General features: G+C 40.4%; 1 protein-coding gene across 8 annotated transcripts in view; it reads right to left on the bottom strand.

The window, feature by feature from the left end:
* The window catches only part of LOC114311272 (inositol phosphorylceramide glucuronosyltransferase 1), an 81,019-nt gene that overhangs the window by 48,299 nt on the left and 8,447 nt on the right, over positions 1 to 24,273 (bottom strand). For 5 of the 8 annotated variants that reach the window (XR_003646424.2, XR_014358023.1, XM_082911660.1 and 2 more), the window contains one exon: positions 23,474 to 23,637. Coding sequence is in view for 6 of the 8 variants with exons in the window: in XM_082911660.1 (XP_082767786.1) it covers positions 23,496 to 23,637 (142 nt within the window). In the remaining 2 variants the exon portion in view is untranslated. Of the gene's footprint in view, positions 1 to 10,258; positions 10,553 to 14,665; positions 14,916 to 23,171; positions 23,216 to 23,473; positions 23,638 to 24,273 lie in introns of those variants that run through there. The other 3 variants (XM_028257395.2, XM_028257394.2, XM_082911661.1) reach the window with 3 other exon arrangements.

Below are 24,273 nucleotides of genomic sequence, written 5' to 3' on the forward strand. Positions count from 1 at the left end.
ACAACTGCTTTGGGCTTCGGTGGAGGATAGTCTTAATTGTTGTAGACACTGCATGTTGATTAGGGAAAACTGAAACTAGTCGAACGTGTTATGTCATTGAATATGACGGTTGGATTAATACAACAAATATGTGTATTGATTGATTATTGTATGTGATGAAGTGCTAAAATACATTATATATGTAAATTTGTTAGGGAGGAGATAGAGGATGTACTCCAGTGTGTTGGAGGAGATAGGGGATGTACTCCATATGTGTTACTTTAACACATTATCTATGTATCTTTGTTTGGGAGGAGATAGAGGATGTACTCAATTTGTGTTCATATACTTTGACACATTGTTTATGTATCTTTGTTTGGGAGGAGATAGGGGATGTACTCCATATGTGTTTATATATTTTAACACATTGTTTGTGTATCTTTGTTTGGGGAAGAGATGGAAAATGTACTCCATATGTGATTATATGCCTAAATACATTGTATATGTATCCTTGATTGGGGGAAAATGAGGGATGGACTCCATAGATAATTAAGCTGGCTTGAATGTCTGGAGTGAAAGTCCCGAAACCTTATGAATTGAAATGCATGAATAGAGTTGTTAATTGGAATATTAATTACATGAGTTGTAGTCTCAATTTTGAATCGTGGATAGCGGAAGTATAAATAAGTCGAGTTGTAGTCTCACCTAAATTGTTTGGTCAGATAATGAACCATATTGAGAAATTGAATTGGATAAATAAGGGAAGTGGACGGTAGCATAGATGTATTTGTTGTCGGGCGATGAGAAGGGTATGAATTGGTCTGCATGTGTTAATCATTTCTCGAATAATAATGTTTTAGTTATTTCTTATATTGGGTTTAGTTTATCTGACTGGGCTTTGGCTCACCCTTCTTGGGACACCATTTTCAGGTACAGGAGACGTGCCAAGTTCAAGATCTTTGCTTAGGAAGTTTTCGGAGTTGAACTACTTTGCTATTTGTTTTATTGATTACTTGTAAATGCAAACCGAGGGCTTTACTGGTAAAAGAGTTAAAACTCTTCTTTTGTGTAACCAAGTAGCAACTTGGAAAGATGTAAGTCCGCAGGGCATTCTATTATTGTTGTAAACATTTGTTACTTGTATGAAATCCTCTTTTGTAATATTAACTCTGATGTATGTATGGAAAAGTGATCTATCTTTCATTTATATAAAACTGTTAGATGTTGGATTTATGTATTATTTTGAAGGCGTTACAAATTTGGTGTTAATATGGTTTTTTTAATAATTGTCATTAATAATTTCTTACGAATTGTAGTTTAATTTTTCTAATTTTGCACGTTTTATATTTTTTTGGGGGGGGGGGCAAGATTGGAATTGCCAAAATTTTTACGTGAGTTGCATGTAATTATTTTCATTCAAAATGAGTAAAATAAATCAATAACTATATAAATCTGTAATTTATGTAAATATATATGATCTTAAATTGTAACATAATCAAGTTACACTCGCTTTTATAGTAGAAACGATTACTAAATTAAAAAAATTAATAACTTAAAACTAAAGTGTAATTCTAATTATTTAATTTATTTTTTAATTAAATATATTCAAATAATGAAACTATATAAAAAAATTATTTTAAAAGTTGAATAAAAAACATGTTGTGACATATGTATAATTTAAAGTAAAAATCTTAAATATTATGCTATAAAAAAACTAACTTACAATAACTATATATGATAATTTTATATAATATTAAATTAGAACATATAAAAAATATTAGTCACTTATGTATTGATTAGTTAATAAAATTAACGTTCAAACAAAAAATAAATATATGAAGAACGTATACGGGATAGAAGAACTTATTAATATTAAAAAAAATTCTTAGTATAATACTTACCCAAAAAAAAATCTTAATATAATTTTTTAAAATAAAAATAAATGATTTAATTTGATAGATGGTTGGATTGGGATGAAAATTGCTAAATTAATTAATGTGGGATTCTTTGTTATTAGCTATATTATATTAGAATTTTATATAAAATAGGAACCAAATACTATTGTTGGCTATATAATTTGTAAAAGTCAATCACAATTTAACACGTAGTACGAAGAGGACAATTTAGGGAGTTAACGCAAATTGCCAACCAAAGTCAGGCATGTGTCAGCCCGTATTGGTAATAATGGATCTGCGTAGTACCAGAATAATCAAGGGATACAAGGTGATGTGGCCTAACGGTTACTCACAAAGTTTAAATTCAAAATCAGGAAGGAAACCTAACTGCAAGAGTGGCGTAGTGGGACTGACTGAGAGAGAGCATGTTCAGCAATCATGGGAGGACATTTCGATGGTTGAAAGCCCACTTCGACGGTTATCATTGAAAAGTATAAATAGCAGAGAAGGCCTCAGAATGAGGCATCCAGACTCAGATAAAAAAATCAGTTTATTTACTTCGTTTTTCCTTTCAGTTTTTACAGTTCTTTATATTTCAGCACTTCAATTCTTGTACTGCACTTCATTTCCTAGGAGTAGTTTTCAAATAGCTTGTTGCTGTAAACCTCTATGAGGCTGGGTCAGATTATTGTAAGTTTTCATTCACTTAATGAAATTCAGATTCTGAAATTGTTCTTCACTTATTGTTATTTACTAAATTCTCCTAAACAAGCCACCAATAAAAGTCCTCTTCATTGAGGTTGAGAGAACTAAAACACAATCGTTTGATAATTAGTTGGCAATTAATATTCTGTAGGACTAATTGATCCTTTCTGACACGCTTAAAATTTCATTATTAACCTTCGAAAGCCAAAAACGTCACATATTTTTGGCACACCTAGTGGGACTAATTGAAATGGCTAGACGTAGGAGGCAAGAAGAAAATGAACGCCTGGAAGAAGGTGTGGAAGGAAAGGTAGAAGTACCTGATCCAGAAAATAATGTGATAACATATCCTATGGAAACAACTATCTCATTAGAACCTATGGTCGAACAGACCAGCAATTCAGAACATGCACCACATGTTCAAAGTATTGGATAAGACAATGGAATTGGACCATCCACTGTTCCATTTACCCAGCCAATGAATCCATAGGGAGGCTTGGTAGATGCCATGAGACAACAGTTAATGTACACAATGGAAAGATGGACAAACATCCTTTATAGATTGAATGAATTCCCATCAACCAACTAGCACAAGGCATATGGAGGAAAATTCAAATGTTCCTCAGCAAAGATTGGCTAGAGATAAATAGCCTATGCAAAGTAATGGACATACTAATGGTCAGACTAGTAATCAAAATTATGAAAGATCATCACATATACCTCAGTCATGATATGAGCCTCTTTCGAGGCCTGTGGTAAATCAAAATGTCTCATTAACTAACAGCGAAGCCATACAAATTGGTGGATTTTGACCAACACAAGAAAATGGCATGAGAATATTTCCAAATCCTATGTTCAAAGCCATACCTGACAAAAGGGGGTTCACTAATCCTCTGTTCAAATTCACACCCGGGGGTTAGAAGGGTTTCCTGCTGCTGGGAGAGAAACAACATATGTTCCTCCTATTACAGCACCTTCGCAGGTCATTTCGTAGGACAGGCTCAGAAATGTCAGCCATACCCTCAACAGCAGCCAGTACCACAGGGACAGCCAATCCCAAATATATCTCTCTATGGACCAAGAGGACATCAAGCACATGGGGTTCCACCAAACTCTGTGTTTGTTCCTCCAGTAGTAGTCCAACAAGCGTAGAATATGGTTCCTAGGGACCAAATTGCTGATATTGTTAGAGAAATGTGTGAACTTATGGCTCGAGGGGTTCAAACTCCTATATATAGAAAGCCATACCCAGAATGGTGGATAGGGTGCACGAATACCCAAGGGGGTTTAGGATACTAGACTTTGATCTCTTTTATGGAAATGGAAACCAGTTAATAGTAGAACACATTACCAGGTTCGCAGGCCAATGTGGTGAATTTACTAACAATGATTATATGAAGTTAAGACTTTTTCTAAATTCTTTAATTGGGGCAACTTTTGTATGGTATATCAACCTTACACCTGGTTTTATCCAAACTTAGCAGCAAATGGAAGAGGCATTTCATGCCCAATTCTTCCAAACAGAGCTAGAAGTTTCCATGGCAAATTTGGCAAGGTTGAGCCAACGGCCTGATGAGAATGCTGCTCAATTTATTGCCAGATCAAAAGAGCACGAAACAAGTGTAGAGTCATTCTACCAGAGCTTGAATTTGTGAGATTGGCTTAAAATGGTTTAGAGTTTAGGTTTCGAAAGAAATTTGATTCAACTGAGTTTTGAGACTTAGTGGAATTAACCTATAAAATGTCTAGATATGAATCTTTACTTGAGGAAGAACATGATTGAAGTAATGCATCATATAAGACTTATTATAGGGACCCTAATTATGAAATTGATGCAGCAGAGATCGTAAGGAAAGAGCCTATGACCTGTGAGGCGTTAATTCATAAGGATACTACAATTGACCAGCAATTCAAAAAGAAAGACCTTTATAGGAAGTATTCTTTTGATTTAACAAAAGTAGATGATATTTTTTATCATTTGCTTGTAGCAAATTTCCTAAAGTTACCAAAGGGAGTTAAGATCCCTACTCTAGAGGAACTTAAAGGGAAGATGTACTGTAAATGGCACAATTCTTAGTCACATTCAACTAAAAACTATATTGTTTTTCGGGACAAGATCCAAGAACAGATTCGAAAGGGAAGTTTAAAGATCCCAGCCAAAGTAGAGATAGCTATGGGGATTAACAGTAACCCATTCCCAGAGATTGGGGAAATTACAACCAATGTTGGTGTGCTAGATTTCCAAAACCTATCCTTGAAGGAATTGGAGGAAGTTAATGTGTAGATGCATGTTGCCAGCTAGACTGCTTTCAAGAAAGATACCGAAAGTTCACCAGCAAATGGACAGACTTTGCGAACCAGAAGGAAGACTCTAGTGAGGAGGTACTGGATGATGACTCTCTAGAGGCAACTGTCATGCAAATGATATGTCCCAGATGCATGTTAAGTTACAAATGGTTTAAAGGTCTCCCAATTGATGGAAAACGGTATTATAAAGATGTGCAGAGACGCCCTAAACCAACCAGTACTTACAACAAGAGGCCATACCCAACTGGTCCACTAGAATGCATTCCAAGGGTAAGAGACCTCTGCATGAGTTCAGACCACCCAACTATTACAGGATATAAAGCAATTATCCTGAGAGGAAGCCTGAAGTGGGCTCAAGTTATGGAATCAGAGCCGAAGATTGGCCTTCTAGATCAACCTCGAACAAGATGGAATGTAACCACCCTAACAGAAGGCCTAAATTAGGCTCAAAACAAGGGGATCAGGGCCAAACAGTGACCTCCACAAACAGCTTCGAAGCTGGCTTCGAAGGTTGGGAAAGCGAGCTCAGCAACTGAACCGATGAGTTCATGGGTACCTGGGGTGCTAGACTGGTTTGTCATGTAGAACAAGCCTAAGGAAATACCTGCACATATAAGTGTCTTTGGAGATCAGGGCAGAATGATTAACCTCCCTTGGTGGCTCCAAATAATTGGGTATTACTCAAGCACCCAAAAACAAAGGAACCAAATATGGTTCCTGTAATCTCCAGGTCTTAGAGGAGAAAGATCCAGCGGAGGTATATTCAGTATCAGAAGGATCTGAAGGAAAGTGGAGAGAGTTCTTCATTGGCCCAGTCAAAAGGCCAGATAGAGAAAAGTCCAAAATTGGCTCCTCAGAACAACAAAAGTGTTAGCAGAGAGCAGTTGGCTAAAGTTCATATTGAATTGTAAGCCAAGGAAAGATCCACCTTAGCAGGTCTTGAAAAGACTTTGATGGAAAGCGACAGTGAGACAGAGGGAGAAGTTGAACTAGGCCAAAAGAAAGAGATGGCTAAAGATGAGATGTTTGAAGCCTTCATGGCTGAACAGACCTTTTTGGTCGAAAAGCCAACAAGTGTAAACCATAAACGAGTTGATTCGAAAGAAGTTACAGTATTGAGGTACCAGAGTGCAGCATGGAGGATGCTTTTGAAATAACTGAACAAGTTAATTTGGAAAAAAAACAAGTGCAGCCAACAGTTCAATTTGGCTCATTTCCTCCAGTGTCAGCATACATGGTATACATATTGCCATAGGAGTTCTAAGCTGAAGATAGAGATCAAGAAGGTCAGAAAGATGACCCTATTCCAGTTTCTAGTGAAGATTCGCAGGTTAGCATGGTTCAAGACTAGTCTTAGGTAGCCACACCAATGGAAACAAAAGATGAAAGTGAGGAAGTGAGTATTAATCTCTTATATCCATTCGAGTATCCTACGACATCTATGACACAACATGTTAAGCCCTTGTATATCAAGGTTTTTTTTTAATGGGATACAATTGAACACGATGTTAGTAGATAATGGGGCAGCAGTGAACCTGCTTCCGAAGTCTTCTTTGAAGAAATTGAAAAAAAGAAATCCCAAATTAATCCCAACCAGCACAACTATTGCTGACTTCGCTGGGGATAAGCAGATGGCTCAGGGTATTCTGCCCATCAACTTAAGTGTGGGAACTAGAGATTGCATAACGACATTCTTTGTTATAGATAGTAATGCCAAGTAAAATGCTTTGCTTGGTAGGGATTAGATCCACACCAACAAAGAGTGTCTTTCTCTCTACATCAGAAAATAATGATGGCCCTATGCAATGGAGAGACAGAAGAGATCAATGCAGACTCTCAACCCTTTGTCGCTTGTGCTGACTTTGCGGAGGCCAAGTTGTATACTGAATGAGTGACACCACTCAGTGTATTGAGAAAACCTGATGGATCAGCCGAAGTGACGGTTGATAAGGAAGTAGCACACCTGAAGCACTTAGTGTAGGAGAGTGATGATGAAGAATTTGTCACCAAGGATGACAATAATGTCTGGTTATAGGCAAAAAGAAAAAACCCAAGAAGCCAGACCCTTGGTTTTAGTCAAGTTTTCGATATTAGACTTAAAATCAACAGTCCAAAAAGTTCATGAACAAGAGAGGGAAGCCATGGTAGTTGGCTGTAAGCAAGAGCAACAACAAGTCAGGCCTTTGCCCTTTGATAAGTACTGTGCATTGGGCATCGAGACAAAAGTCCAGGAAATACAGGAAGAAAAAGTCTTATGGATAGATTTTGTCTATGAAGAAGAAGGCAAAGATGTCGAACCAGAGAATGTGGGAGCAGAACAAAGCAAAAAAGTTGTTTCGAAGGTAGAAACAGTCAAAAGAGAAGCATTAGTAAGTGCTCAAATACAAGACCCCTTGGAAAAAGTCAATTTAGGGGAGGGTGCTGCACAACAACCCACTTATATCAATGCTTGGTTAAATTCTCTTGATAGGAACCATTTGTTGGTAATCCTAAAACAATATAATGATTGCTTTGCTTGGTCTTATAATGAGTTGCTTGGATTAGACAGATCATTAGTAGAACATAGGCTCCCTATGAAGCCTAATTTCAAGGTATACAAGTAGAAGCCAAGAAGGATGAGTCCCGAAGTGGTTCAGAAGGTCAAGGAGGAAATTCTTAGGCTCTTTAAGGCAGGCTTTATTAGAACAGCTAGATATGTTGAATGGCTGTCCAATATTGTGCCTGTGATTAAAAGGAATGATAAAATGAGGGTATGCATCGATTTTAGAAACCTGAACTTAGCAACTCCAAAAGATGAGTACCCCATGACCATAGTAGACTTATTGGTGGACAGTTCAGCAGGGCACAAGATTTTGTCTATGATGGATGGACATTCTAGTTATAAACAAATCTGTATTGTAGAAGAGGATGTTCATAAGACAGCATTCACATGTCTTGGGAACATTGGCACCTTTGAATGGGTGAAAATGTCATTTGGTCTGAAGAATGCTGGGACTACATATCAAAGGACAATGAACACTATCTTTCACGATTTCATTGAAGGATATTTAGAATGTTACATTGATGACATTATAGTAAAATCCCAGTCTATGGAGGAGCACTTGGCCCACTTGGTAGCAGCCTTCGAAAGAATGAGGAAGTTCAAGTTAAAGCTAAAGCTTAACCCTCTCAAATGTGCTTTTGGTGTATCAGCTGAAAACTTCTTGGGATATGTAGTGTACAAGAAGTGAATACAAGTTGATCAGAATAAAGCCAAAGCCAAAGCCATTATTGAGGCCAAGCCTCTATCAAGTAAGAAATAAGTACAAAAGTTCCTTGGTGAGATTAATTTTCTTCGAAGATTTATTTCTAACACTACAAGAAAAACTAAAGTATTTTCTTCTTTGTTAAAATTGAAAGATGAAGAGAAGTTTGTGTGAACAACAGAGCATCAAATTGCTTTTGAAGGACTTAAAGCCTACTTGGCCAAGCCTCCAGTGCTGATGCCACCAAAGAGCGACAAGACTTTAAAGTTATACATTGCTGCAGTAGAAGATTCATTAGGAGTCTTCTTAGCCCAGGACAATGAGGAAGGCAATGAGCAAGCAGTTTATTACCTTAGTAAGTTTTTAAATTCTTATAAATGTAAATACTCAGCTGTAGAAAAACTGTTCCTAACTTTGTACTTTGCAGCAATGAAATTAAGCTATTACCTTTTGCCTACTGTTGTCTTAGTAATTATAACCACAGACTTGGTTAAATATATGTTATCTAGACCAATGTTGAGACGAAGAATTGGCAAATGGATATTAGCTTTGTCGGAGTTTCATCTAGAATGTGTCCCCCAAAAGGCAGTAAAAGGACAAGTTTTGGCTAATTTCTTGACAGATCATCAATGTCAAACGGAAAGCCAAGAGATAATGGATCTCGGTATGATCAATGTTGAGCCATGACAGATGTGGTTCGACAGATCAAAGGCCAATGGTCTGATTGGAATTAGTGTTGTAATTAAGTCACCGCAAGGGGTAGAAACTACGCATGGTTTCAGAGCGGATGAAACTACTTGTTGCAATAATCAAGCTGAATATGAAGCATTAATAATGGGACTGGAAATGCTTATTGGATTACAAGCTCATGCAGTTGATATATTTGGAGATTCTCAATTAGTAGTCAATCAAGTGAAAAGAATTTTCAAATGTCAAAGTGCAAGCATATTACAATATCATGTTGTTGCATTACACTTGTTTTCTCAGTTTCAGAGAGCAAATATGACTTATATCCCAAGGTTCATGAATAACAAAGCCAATGATGTAACTCAGAAGGCTTCGAATTTCAGAAGAATGGATGACACTCAATTAAACATAAGTCAAGCAACATATCGAAAATTAATACCACCTTTAGCTAAAAGGAATGTGGTGTTATAAGCCAATCATAAATGACTTACAGGATCAAGATTGGAGGCATCCAATAATGCAGTACCTAACTGGCTCATCTTCGAAAGCCAGTAGAAAGATCAAATTACAATCTATGTAATACGTAGTGTATGGCAATATTCTTTACAAAAAGGGAGCAGATGGGTTGTTATTAGAATATCTAGGGTCAAAGGAGGCATTGATAGCCATGGTTGAAGTTCATAAAGGCATTTGTGGTGCTCATTAGCCTGGTGTGAAGATGAGATGGTTGCTTCGAAAGCATTCCTATTATTGGCCAATCATCTTCAAAGATTGTATAGAGTATGCTAGAAGTTGCCAGGCATGCCAAAAGCATGGCATAATAAGACATGCACCAATAATTGATTTACATGTAGTTGTGAAACCTTGGCCATTTAGAGGTTGGGCTATGGATATGATAAGGAAAATACATCCACCCTCTTCGAAGCACCATTGTTTCATCCTAGTGGCCATAGATTACTTCATTAAGTAGGTTGAAGCTAAACCATATAAAGCTGCGGATCAAACTGAGGTTATTGGATTCATTAAAAATTCGATCCACATATTTAGCATCCCACAAACCATAACCATAGATAATGGGACTGTATTTGATGAAAAGATGGTTAAGTCTTTCACAACAGAATTTGGAATTAGTTTTATTAATTTCACCCTACTATGCACAAACAAATGGTTAAGCAGTATCATCCAACAAGTCTTTGAAAAAAGGAATACAAAGAGTTGTGGAAAACAATCCTAGGGATTAGCATAATTTGTTGTTGGATGTATTATTGGCTCATAGGACTTCTCCAAGATCAAGTACAAGAGTAACTCCTTATGCCTTAGTATATGGACATGATATAGTGTTGCCTATAGAAATTAATATTAAGTTTTTGAGGGTGAAATGCCAAGACCAGTTAACTTCTGAGCAAAACTATCAAAGCATGTTTTTGGAATTAAAGAGTATAGATGAAGCTCGAATTCTTGCATTAAATAATATTATGTTCCAAAAGAAAAAGGCAGCCAAAAGCTACAATAAGAGGGTTAAGCATATTAGCTTTGATGAAGGTGATTTGGTATGGAAAACAATGCTCCCAATAGGAATTAAAAGCCATAAATTTGGTCAATGATCACCTAATTGGGAAGAACCATATCAAGTCCATAGAATTTTGCCTGGGAGAGCATACCATCTGAGAAATCTAAATGGTTATGTACACCCCAAGAAAATCAATAGCAAGTATTTGAAGCCTTATTATCCAACTGTGGGAAACACAAGGAGTGTGAGAAATGCTAAGTCAAAATAAACACAAGAAGTATCAAAACACTTAAACAATAAATAGGGATTTCATTTTATATAGAGTTGAGTACATGCAGCCATAAATTTGCCCAAAAATCAGCACAATGTTTTATTGATTCTCTACTCCTAAGAGATGGGAACAATTGAATGGCTGTAGCCATGTCCTGCCTTCGATCAGCTAGCCCTTGATCGGTGATTTACAACTTTATAGCAGTTCGATCCAAGGCTAGATTAACTACTGATAACTCTTCTTCTAATTGAGCCTTCTTCTCCAAGAGCTGGGTTCGAGATTAAGAAGTAGAGGAATGTTGTCCCTTCAATTCATATACTTCAGCATCTATATGGGAAACAAATTCCTAGTCTTTCAACAGCTTCTCCTCTACAGCTTTGGCAATATGGCAGATGTTGACATAAAAATCTATGGTAGTTGTTGCCTGGGACAAGTGACTTGAAATAGCCATATCGGATTGCTCAATGACCTTATAGCACTGGAGGAAACCATTCTTGATGGTAGGTCTTTGTAAGGCTTCGAATGAGATCCTTGAGAATAATGTCAGCAATTCGAAACAGGTACCCAAGTCCAATGGGCGTGAGGAAGCCCTACTGATGGTTGAAGAACTCTCAAAAATTTCCAAGAGAGAGTCGGCCAGAACCCAAGGCTCAGCTTCATTACTGGCTGCTGGAATGGCATAAGTTATGTCAAAAAGGCTAGCTAGCCTAGCTTCAAAAATGTCCATCTCTTCCACTGACATTGAAAGTACATAAAGGTCTCTATTGGAAAGAAGGGATGGTTGCATAGGGATAAGAGAGGAGGTTGGAGTGTCCTTAGCAGTGTCTATAGTCCTGGCCACCAGCAAGTCAAGAGAAGAAAGACTAGAGCTGGATGATGGTGGTGGACAAGGAATTGGTGAGCTACTAGTGTCTTCTCTGGGAGTATCAGCTATCATTGAAGAAGAAATGATAACTGGGACCTCCCCAGGTGGGGAAGAAGCAGCAAGGACTATAGGGAGAACGAATTGGGCTGATGAGAAGGTTAGATGAGGAAGATATGGAGTTAAGCCCAGGGATAAAGAAATAGGGATGTTTGGCTTCAAAGAAGAAATGGAAAGTGGGGAGCTAGGAAAAGGGAATATTGTTTGGATAGGCTCTACACTCATAGGCACTTTTATGGGGCTCTTCTTTCTTCTTGGCCTTTCATCTGTTGAAGGGAAATGAGATTGTAGACACCCAATTTTTGACCATCCTCAAGACTTGGACGTCATCGTTTGAACACTCGATGATTTTGCATGCTCGTGTTCGTTTTGAGTACCGAAGGTCTCGGCCAAGCGCCTTGCCTTTGAACCTCTAAACCTGTCTGTTTTGTGCTTGGTTGTGGACCAAGAGCTTGTTGCTTCAAGTTTGGAGGAGAAGGTGGCCTGCTGGCCATTCCCACAGTCCATTGGCCATGGCTTGTTCCTGCCGACCATCAGTGTGGCCGGTCGGCCACATTGATGGCCAGTCGGCCACTAGTGATGGCCGGCGGCCATTTTTCTTCATTTTCAGATATTTGTTTGCCAGCTGTGCCAACTGTTGCTCACTGAAGTGCATCTCTATACACGCGTATGGAGGAATGAATACAAGTTTTAATCTTGATTTTCTATATATAGGGGGTGTCCTTCCCATTTGGGAGGGTTAGACATTTTGGATCAAAATTTTTTCTCTCTATAGAATTCTCCCTCTCTTCTTGTTTTGTACTTTGTAGTTAGTTTTCTCTACACCTTTGCACACTAACTCTTAACCAAACTTGATCACCTTGGAACTAAGGTCCCTTGGAGCCTAGTTTGAGCTTTGGAAGGAGGTTTGAGCCTAAAATTGTGGCTGTTTTGTGCTTGCTTCAAGAGGTCTAAGACTTACATTGTAGGCTTTGCTTTGAACACTTGTTTTGCCATCTTTTTATACTGTTTTTGGCCTAGTTTTTAACTACAAAAAACTCTGATTTTTGAGACCTAAAAGTGATGGTTTGAGGTCATTTTGTGTATAAGGATAATCCATCCTTCTTGTTGCTTTATTGTGTAAGCTTTTGTACCATCTTTTAGCATATTCACATCAAACTTTTTGGCTCTTTAAACCATTGAAATTCAGAATTATTTCAGTGGTAAAAACTTGGTTTTGAAGTCCAAAATTGGAGGGGGTAGCCTCCCCTTCTTGTGTCTTGTTTGCAAGTCTAGATAACTTAACATGTGAGCATGATTTTCTAGCATTTTGTACCTCAATCTCAACATATTTTTGCTACTGTTTTGGACTGTTTTAGCTCTGTTTTCAGCTGGTTTGGTCCTTTGACGCTTGTATTGTGTGGTTGTGGTGCAATCTCCTTCACTAGCTTAATGTTTTAGGCTTTTAAACATGAATTGCATGAGTTGCTTGCATGTTTTAGTGTCATGTTGCACTCCATTTCAGCACTGAAATCTCTGCAATCTCCCTCTATTCTTCACTATTTCATTTGTTTTGAAAGTGGCTTTGAACCCCTTATTAGCTTGAGTGTGGAATTGAAACACTCATACCTAATGGTTTTATTCCTTCGGGAATTCATTACCAACAGCATGAGACCTTTTTCATGCTCAAGGTACTTGTGATTTAAGCCCTCTTTCTATTAGAAGACACTCATCTTTTGGACTAATCAATTAAAAAATGGATTGGTAATCTAAAATGGGTAAATAAAACATGACAAGTAAAAGAGGCAATTGCATTGCGTGTGTTCGAATCAGACGTTAATTCGAAACTGAGAAAAATGAGACGTTTCATACTCAAAGTGATGAAACGTGCCACTTTTCTTGGTCACAATTGCCCTTGATCGTGCATGATAGGGTAGTGGTTTTGATGAGTCTTGTTTTGCACTCATTAAACTTGTACAAGCTTGGTTCTTTAGCTATCATGCATGGTTAGCAGTACATACACTCCTTGAGAATACACTGCATTGTCTCTGTTTGCTCTCTGTTGCAGCAAAAAAAAGAGAAATTCAGGGAAGGGGTGGTCGACTAGCCACCAGTAGTGGCTGACCGGCCACCAATGGTAGCCGACAGCCACCATTGGTAGCCGACCGGCCAGAAATGAATTTTTGCACAAGTGGGTTCCTGAGTTAGAGCATAGATGTTCTAGAAGTTGACAGGACTATTAGTGTTCAAGTGAGTGCAAATAGAGGTGTCCGATGGCAAGGTGGTGGATATTCGGAAGGAAACCATCCGAGCATGCATGCGTCCCTCACCCTCGAGGCCATTTACTTGCTTTGTTTAATTAGTTAACCGTAGCTAATTCATTCATACAAGTGTTGTAATTAATTAACTTAATTCGGTTTGTAATATATGATTAGCTAGAATAGTTAATTAATTGTGTTGTAATAGCTTAGCTTAATTAGCGTAGCTAGTTAGCTTAGCCTATTCATTCGGACCATCTTTTGTGAGGGCGCATCGTTGTAATAAGTGTGCGTGTGTGTGCATGTCTTCCAACCCCGCGTCTTTTTCCCTTTTATTTAAACTCTTTTGATGGTTAGATTAGGGATCATTTTCGATTAGCATACCTTATGCTTACATGTTTGCATTCATTCATTTGTCTTGCATGCACCGAGGCTCGACGCATCATTCAAACTGCATCGTAATTTCGATACTTCTTTGAATACGTGTTTCAAAGCATTCTATCAAAGTGTTGCAAATGTCATATTAGTAACCGAACCTATTAATTTTATATTGCATGTGTTGCATTAGGCATCTTGCATAGTTAGGATCATACATTTTTCTAACTAATTTTTGTTTTGGCTTGGAGTACTCGGTAAATTTTATGCTTTAGCATACTTGCATGAGTATGATTGCCATATTGCCATGTTTTCGCATGCTTGCCATGTGGCTATGTGCTTACTTGCTAAACTGCATGAATGCTTGTGGATGAAGGCTTGATTGTTTGAATTGGAACGATTCAACAAATGTGTGTTTTAAGTCTACTTTGAGAAATGACAAATCATGTTTTAAGTCCACTTGAGGTGGCAAATCCGCATTTCCAAGCCCACTTGAGGGTGGCAAATTCAAACTATTTTCACAAAACAAACATGACTTGAAATGTTTCAGTTCTTATTATTTAGTCTATACTTGCTTGTGTGCGTCACATAGTAAAGTTAGCTAATAACTGGAACAAGAAGACATAAGGTTTATAAAACATATCGTGATTAGTAGAGGCAGATCTTTGATCAAGCAAGCGGGGGTGCTCATTTCATGACCTTCTCCTTTCGTACCTAAGTTCCCGAGTCGATGCAACTTTGGTGATGATGGACATGTGGCCTTTGGCACGAGTCAAGGTTTCCTAAATTTTTCAAAAATAAAATATTTAGGTGGCGACTCTGTAATTTGGCAAAATAGTCTAATTTTGGCATTATTTGATTTAAAATTGATTTTTCAAAATGATTTGCCAGATTGGACTCTTCGATATTTATCAATTTCACACTGCACTTGTGAGATTAGAATCAGAACCACAGGTAGAGTCCGAACTGTGAGGCCTTTCTTTTCAAACCCTTTCTAAAAGGCTGGGGGCCCGGAAAAAGGCGAGCCAACAGTTTCTGGCGACTTTGCTGGGGATTTAGAGAACTTTACTCAAACTCATGATATGTTATTTTATCTACATTTATGTGTTTCTTTGCATTGCATTTGCATTGGTGCGCCTAAGTCACAGTGTTTGCCATCTGCTATTCATGAGCAGTTTGCTAGAGGCTTGCTTGGAAAAGCTTGCCGAAAGGCTGACCGGTTGCGGGCTCTGCCACGATGGGAACACAAGCCTTGGATCTGGACTACCGTTGCACCGTTTGATCCTCTTTTCACTTCTCGGTGTTAGGTGTGAGAGGTATATTAGGTAGTCTTGCTGAGGTACCCTTTTTAACCAATCAGCCTAGTTGCATATTGAAAGCCATAGAGACTGTTCCAAATTAGGATAGGTTGCTCAATACAGGATTATATGAAACCGCTTATTTGCGTAGTGAATCCCTAGCTCCTGACGAAATTAGGACAGGGTAACCCTAGCCCATCATAGGAGTGTTTTGGCTCTCACTTGCTTGGTATGTACTTTTAGAGTGAAACTCTGCAGGAATGTATGTATCAGTTGCAAGTTCGGGTATCAATTTGAGGGTATCAGTGTTTGAGTACAGTCGTCCAGCTTAAAGATTTCAACTGTGTGTTGTCTTTGTCTAAGCCAAGGTGCAGTGTGTTTTCTGATTTTTGTTTCTTTTTCTTTATTTTTCTTTTTGCAAGGTAGTGTTTCACAATTGCTTCAGACGAGGCAATTACCCCCCGAGCACTCTGGACTTGAGTAAGGCGAATTTACCGATTTGAGGATCTTATTGGAGGACAACTAGTGTTTGCTTCGCTACCTCCGGTTACCAAACGGAGGAGAGTTAGGCATAGCTCACCGGTTCAACAGTCGCCAATTCAACAGTTACTGACTACTTCACCTGTGCTCAGCCAAACCCAGTCATCTGTTTCAACTTCAGAAAGGGAGAACACACCAATTTTGATAGATTAACACCCCTCAATCAACATGGAGGATATAATGCGCCAACTTTAACAGATTATCAAGAATATGCAGTTGGATGCTGCCCGCCAAGTGGAAATTGCAGCCCAGCAAGCTGAGTTGATTGCTAGGCTATATAGCAACAACAGTCGCAATAGGGAATAGCTTCTGCATCTCATCCACCTCCTGCAAACATTCCAGTACCCAGAGCTCCTGCTCCCACAGCCAATGTCCAGGAAAATGCAAACATCCCAGTGGATCCGATTCCGCTCCAGACTTCCAAAGCACCGGTTTACCCAACGGAGGCACCGTTTGAGCTTGAGGTTGATCCTACCGCACTGAAAGTGAGCAAGCTTGAGAAGCTTTTCAAATGAGCTCAGGGTGTCAATTCGATCCCAGATATAGAGGATGGCTATACTGATGCGGCGGTGACATTGCTAGACAGGTTTAAAATGCCGCATATAGATCGCTTTGATGGCTCGGGTGATCCCATGATCCACTTGCGGCTATTTTCAGACAGTTTGCAGCCAATGGGCCTAACTAGACTGTAGAAGTTATCCCTCTTTGGTCGGACCTTGTCGGGTATCGCAACCATTTGGTATGTTAAGGATTTTGTAAAGAGGAACTGGGAAGAAAAGGCTGAGGCCTTTATTGCTCAATACTCCTATAACACTCAAATCGAGGTCACAACTCGTGATCTCGAAGTAACTCGCCAAGAGCTGAAGGAGGGCTTCTTCGATTTCGTCACTCGGTAGAGGGCCAAGGCCTCCATGATGACCACCCGACCAGCCGAAAAGGACCAGATCAGAATGGTCGTCTATAATCTACGACCAAGGTTGCTACAGAAGATGATAGTCTTACCTCTACCTACATTTGCTGACCTCCATGAAATAGGGATGCAGATAAAGGATGCAATGAAGCAGGGTCTGATAGACCATGAGAATGAGCAGCCCAAGAGGGCTTTTATACGCAGTTCCAATGCAGCTACGAGTAGTAATGCAGCTGCAAGAACCTCTGATGTTGGTATGGTCACCACCACACCGAAAACAGCTACCCCCTTTTCTGGTACATCCGAAACCACCTCACAACCTGCAAAGCACCAACCCCGAGGCCAAAGGGTTTTCACCCCACTCTACATGTCTCTATCTTCGGCCTTGAAGGTCCTAATAAAAAAAAGGCATCTGAAGCCCCTAGAGCCATGCCCATTGCCTAATCCCCTCCCTCCTACACACAACCCGGCCAAGTACTGCGCTTTCCACCAATAGCATGGTCACGACAACGACCTATGCTTTAGATTACGTCATGAAATTCAGGATCTCATTGACAACAAAGTGATAGCGCCTCATCAAAAGCCTAACGTCACTATAAATCCTCTCCCACCACATAACCAACCCCCCTTACCCAGGTAAATAAACCTTATCCAAACACTGGCTGTCCCGTACGACCCCAGTACATACATCACCCCTTTCCACCTACTTAAGTCGGCGTTGTTCATCCCAGAAAGCACATACTTGTGCATGATGATCGCGTCCATATCCTAACTCGAACCTGTGGTGGTAGCTGTGGTTGCAGAAGGCATGCTTGAGGGCTCCGTGAGCTTAACTGAAGAGGAATACAACCCATGTCGCTACATTTTGCCAACCAGTCAGGCCAAACCAGGGGTGGAATTGCTGATGGGAATTGAGGTTAATGTAGCCCGGGAGGACGGACCAAGCCAGGGACTGGATGACTTAGCCGAGCTCGAGGAGGACATCAGCAATCTGCAGTTCTTCGATGAACAAGATCTAGGGAGTGTACAGATTGGCTGGTTTGATATAAATGGATCAACGGATAATACGGGATGGCTCAGTGATGAACCGGATGTTGATGAGGGGTTTTAACCAAAACAGAAACAGCTGGAAACAGGGATTGCTGCAACGGCCAGAATGGTCGACGACAAGGGAAATTTGTCAGAAAGCACCGGTACTAAGAATTTTGCTCAGGAATTGAGTAGCGTTAGTACAGCCGATACAAAACAGGAGGCTGCGCTGAAGCGATTCAAGCATGAAAGAATTGAGAATGATCAGAAGGCTAGAAAAGCCAAAGGCCCTGCAGGGATTGACTGTGATGCGGATGTAGGAATATTTACAACGGAACCGGACAGTTGCTTGTCGGTTGCCGAGGGAATGTGGTGGGAAGATGATGATTTGCATCTTGTCCACACAGATAAAGATTGGGGACAAAATCTGCCAGATGATACATGGTATTCCGAGGAAGTTGATCACATTACTAGGAACGGGCGGTACTTTAAGTCCCCATACCTGGACCAACCAGAAGCATCTAGGAAAGATAAGGAAGCTGAGAAACAGAAGGATAAACTGTTAGAGGAGGAAGCTGTACTGAAGTAGCTGGAAAATATTCAGGCGGACATATCCATCTGGGGTTTGCTCATGGCTTCATGGGTGCACAGACAAGCCGTCCTATCAGCAATGGATAAGGCTAAGCTCTCTATCGACACAACCCCCGAGCAGTTAATGGGACTGGTCTTCCTGGGAAGGGCTTCGCCAACTTTGACCTTTACAGATAAAGAATTGCCGCCTGAGGGCTCTGAGCATAACAAACCACAATACATCTCTGTTGAATGTAAAGAGAAGTGGGTACCAATCGTCTTGGTTGATATCGGGTCTGCAATTAGTGTGTGCCCGTCGCGCACAGCCTATACTATTGGCTTGAAGCCAGCATACTTTGTACCAACGGCCCAGATGATTCAAGCTTATGACAATACAAGTCGGGAAGTGATGAGGACAGTTCGGGTTAGAACGCAGGTCGGCCTGGTACAACTGGATGTTGAGTTTCACATCCTAGATGTTCCAACCACTTTTAACTTACTCCCTGGATGACCGTAGCTGCACTAAGTAAAAGCTGTCTCTTCCACTCTGCATCAGATGTTGAAGTATCCCCATGGGAAGGAGGTAGCCATTGCTTTTGGAAATTCTTCTATACATCCTCCGCCGAAAGTCACTACACCGGTACTGGAAATTGTACAGGGTGATGAAGATGTTTTCATGTCTGGGTTTACCTTGGCTGAGGCCCGGGTGGTGCAAGATATCCTAGCTATTGATGAGGAGTCGTACATCAGTGCTCAATCAGTCTACCTCATGAATAAGTTACAGCATGTACCCGGAATGGAATTGGGAAGGAGCGACCGGAATGGCGTTGCTGCATTGGCCAAAGTGTCACATAACCCTCATACCTTTGGTCTAGGTTATACGCCTACCAAAGAAGACTGGGTAAGAAAAGGAAAGGAAATGGCAGGAAGAGCCAAAGCTAAGCAAAGTGGGAAGCACTATAAGATGGTGCATAGACCCATTCAAGGAACCCTGAACAGCCGCTTTGTCCGGGAGGGGGAAGATTTTCCATTTTGCAGCTTTCCTGAGCCATGGTTGAACTCTGAGAAGCGGCGTTTGCTTGGCTTTGAGATCTTCTTCGACCTCCAGTTGCAAGGAGATGAAGTTGCAGAAGAATAGACTGACCTACCAACTGAGGCTGAACAAAGTATAGAGGATGAGTCCAATGGCAGTGAACTTGAGATATGAGCAACGCTGGCTTGTCCCCTTTTGGATCCTCAGATCAAACCGGAGAGCTTAGGGGATGACTTCACCATTTCCATGATCGGAGATCAATCGGTTGTGGACCCTTCCGGTGGTATTCTGGATGCATCTATCGCACTTTCCCTCGTTTGGCAGTTCCAGAAGGGCTTTTTGTCCAGCAGTTCTGAATCAAGTAGTGAACGGGGATCTGATTCCATAGAGTTCGTGGAGTCGGAATCAGATTCCAGTTCTTCTGAGTTGGAGTCTGGTATTTCTGGGGTTGATAACCCGGATGCCGTTGTTTTGTCCAGGTCGTCTTTTTCCTTTTCTTTTGAGTCGGTTGTAACCGAGGAATTGGACGAACTGGAAACTTTGAATAAGAATGGTACCACTGCTGTTTCTGAATACTTTATTGTGCCATTTGTATATTGCATTGATCATGACTTTCACAATTTTGATAAAAACGATGAGGAAGGAATTCCTTTAGTTTTGAAACATTTGATTGATCGAGAGGATGAGAGGTTTGAACAACCCTTGGTTGATGAAATCATTTCAATTAATGTGGGTACTGAGAAGGATCCGCGTCTGGTCCAGATCGGGTCCACGTTGTCTTTAGAGGAACGCGAGCACTTAGTCGCTTTATTAAAAGATTTCAAAAATGTTTTCGCGTGGTCCTACAAAGACATGCCTGAAATCGATCCTGAGATTGCACAGCACCGGATCCCTCTTGATCCTAAGGCCTGACCCGTCAAGCAGAAGCTTCGGAGAATACGCCCGGATTGGGCTTTGAAGATCAAAGAAGAGGTCACCAAACAGATAGATGCAGGGTTCTTGCTAGTATCTGAGTATCCTACTTGGTTGGCCAACATTGTTCCGGTGCCGAAGAAAGATGGTAGAATTCGGGTATGTGTGGATTTCAGAGATCTGAACAAAGCTAGTCCAAAGGACAACTTTCCTCTACCGCACATTGACGAATTGATGGACTTCACCGCAAGCCATGCTTTGCTCTCCTTTATGGATGGATTTTCCGGGTACAACCAGATCTTGATGGCACCTAAGGATAGGGAGAAGACCGCCTTCACCACGCCGTGGGGAACTTATTGCTATAGGGTGATGTCGTTCGGTTTGAAAAATGCTGGGGCTACTTATCAATAGGCTGCAACCATGATCTTGCATGATATGATCCACAAAGAGGTTGAGGTGTATGTGGACGACATGATTATCAAGTCCAAGGAAAGAGAGGGCCACTACACCGCATTGAAGAAATTTTTCCAACAGATCAGAGAATATCAGTTGAGGCTGAACCCACAAAAATGTACTTTTGGTGTCACAGCATGGAAGATGCTGGGGTTCTTGATTACACTGAGGGACATTGAGGTCGATCCTTCCAAAATCAAGGCCATCCTAGAAATGCCACCACCAAAGACTGAAAAGGAGGTGCGAGGCTTTCTAGAAAAAGTGCAATTCATAAGACGGTTTATTACAAAATTAACCTTGACTTATGAACCACTATTTGGTCTCCTGAAGAAAGGAAGGAAATTCCAATGGGATGACCGATGCCATGTTGCTTTTGAGCAGATCAAGCAGTATCTATAGAACCCACCCGTGTTGTCACTGCCGGAGTCGGGGAAGCCGTTGATTTTGTATCTGTCAGTAACCGACACGACAATGGGCTACATGTTTGCGCAAGAATTTAAGGATAGAGTGGAGAAAGCCATCTATTACCTGAGCAAAAAGATGCTAGAATATGAGACCCGTTACATCCTGTTGGAGAAGGCTTGCTTGACCTTGGTATGGGCTACCAAGAAGTTGAGGCACTACCTGTTAGCTCACTCCGTAATTCTGGTTTTGAGATTCGATCCCATCAAATATCTCTTTGAGAAACTAGCGCTTAGGGGTAGGCTAGCCCGTTGATTGCTTCTTTTCTCCGAATTTGATTTGAAGTATATGACTCGCAAGTCTGTGAAGGGGAGAGCGGTAGCGAAGTTCCTAGCAGATCACCCAGTCGAGTGAGACAAAGCAGTAGAGTATTTGTTCCCAGATGAGGCCATTCTGCAGGTCGAGGAAGAGATTTGGACTATGTACTTTGACGGAGCGTCTAACCAGTACGGTTATGGGATAAGGGTGTTGTTGATAGCACCCGACAATTCCCGCATACCTTTAGCTTTCAAACTCCAGTACAAGATATCTAACAACGAAGCAGAATACGAGACATGTATCACTGGCTTGGAAGCCGCCTTGGAACTAGAGGCAAAATGGTTGGACGTCATTCGGGACTCGAACCTGGTTGTGTCTCAAGCAAAAGGAGACTGGAAGATTAAGGAAGAAAGGATGAAAATCTATCACCAAACCCTGGATGTTCAGATTCTCAGGTTTGAGAAGCTAACCTTCACGCACCTGTTAAGAAAGAACAACGGGTTCGCTAACGCTTTATCAACTCTATCTTCTATAATAGATATCCCTTTGGGAGTCCGGATGCGCCCGATCATTATTGAACAGAGGTATGTGCCGGTCTACGAGCTGATCACCGCAATAGATGAAGTGCAAGATCAGAACCCATGGTATCATGACATTTGGAACTTCTTGAAAAATGAGGCTTATCCACTAGGGGCAAATGCCAAAGATAAAAGGGCAATACGACGAATGGCTACTCAGTTCATCATCTACGGGGGTAAATTGTACAAACGAGGCCATCTAGGAATGTACAAACTGTGCGTCGATGAAGAAGAATCAAAGCGGCTAATGAAGGCCATTTATGTAGGAGAATGTGGTTCACACATGAACGGGGTAATGCTAGCTCGAAAGATTCTCAGGCAGGGTTACTACTAGTCAACCATGGAGGAAGATTGTATTGGTTTTGTTCGGCGATGCCACAAATGCCAAATTCATGCAAATCGCATGAATATCCCGTCGTCGAAACTGTACAACATGACTTCACCACGGCCGTTTTCAGTCTGGGGAATTGATGTTATTGGGGCAGTTACTCCGAAGGGGTCAAATGGGCATGAGTATATGTTGGTGGCAATAGACTATTTTACAAAGTGGATCTAAACCTAATCCTATGCAGTACTAAAAGCATCGCACGTAGCCAAGTTCATCAGGAATAATATCATCTGTCATTATAGGGTCCCGAATGAGATCATTTCAGATAATGGTTCCCACTTCAAAAGAGAAGTGGTCGACTTGGAGAAATACAACGTGCCTTTTCACAAGTCATCTACATATCGGCTGCAAACCAACGGAGCTGTTGAAGCCGCCAACAAGAACAACAAGTACATTCAACAGAAGATGGTGGAAACCTACAGAGACTGGCCAGACAAGTTGCCATTTGCTCTCCGGGGCTACAAGACTTCAATTCGAACATCTACTGAGGCAACTCCGAATTCTCTGGTTTATGGGATGGAAATTGTTCTGCCGATTGAAGTTAAGATTCTGTCATTGCGAGTTATGGCTGAGTGCCAGATAGCAGAAGCGGATTAGCAGTAGAGCAGGTCCAAGGAACTAATGTTGTTCGACGAGAGGAGGTTAAAAGCACTGTACCATGTCCAATGTTATCAACGTAGGATTCCCAGGGCTTTCAACAAGAGAGGAAGCAACACCAAAAGATAAAAAAATGAAATTTCTAAACTAACAAAATTCAAACACCCCCTAATATTCCCCCCCTCCCCCCCCCCCCGGCTGCACGCGGGGCACCACTATATTACAACTCAATTAGGGAGAAATATATGCCAAACAAATCACAGATTTAAAATAAAAACTGGAAGAAAAAGATAGCTACTGTCTATAACTTACATCATTAGATTCAAGCCTCCAATCAGCATAAGAAACATATGCTCCTTGTCCGTGGTGTGTCCTTTTCTTCAAAACCTCTCAAAAATGATCCAATCCCTAGGTGTTCTGAAGCATACGTCATGAAAGACGCCAAAACTAGGCCTCCCACAAACATTAAACCTAACCTGCACGCATAGATAACAAAGGAAAAAAACACAATTATTGACTTGATCACAAACAAAAATAGCAAAATAGGGATTTTGGAATTGCATCTTAATTCAACGGTCACTATGTAAAAATAGCAAAACAGGGATTTTGGAATTGCATCTTAATTCAAGGGTCACCGTGTAAATATTAACTACATATAGCATAATTGAGCCTCCGGAAAATAGAAACAGAAGGCACTGCAGTTCTTGAGAGTAAATACAAACTTGCCTTCAATGAAACAAGATTAGATGCTGAAAGTTAAAAACTTAATTAGGTGCATTTAACAATCCACAATTAGTGTCTCTTTTTTTTTTTGATAAATACAATTAGTGTTAACTTAAACTATAATAACCCTTGGTCTGGCACTCTTACTGCTACTAATTCAGTAAAAACTTTTTAGACACTAATAATTTATGATGAAAGTTTTCCAAACTTTTGGTGGTATCAAACAACATCACAAGTACAAAGTGGAGTTAGTGACCCATAAGAGCAGTTTTTCTTCGTAATCATTTTGTGTGTGTGGGTGGGTGGGTGGGTGGTTTTTTTTTGGGGGGGGGGGGAGGAATACTTGACAGGAAGAACCTGAATTATAGTATATTGAATTTCAATGCATC

Source organism: Camellia sinensis, unplaced genomic scaffold, assembly GCF_055761805.1.
Source record: "Camellia sinensis isolate YWXY unplaced genomic scaffold, ASM5576180v1 Unanchor12, whole genome shotgun sequence".
NCBI classification, from domain to species: Eukaryota; Viridiplantae; Streptophyta; class Magnoliopsida; order Ericales; family Theaceae; genus Camellia; species Camellia sinensis.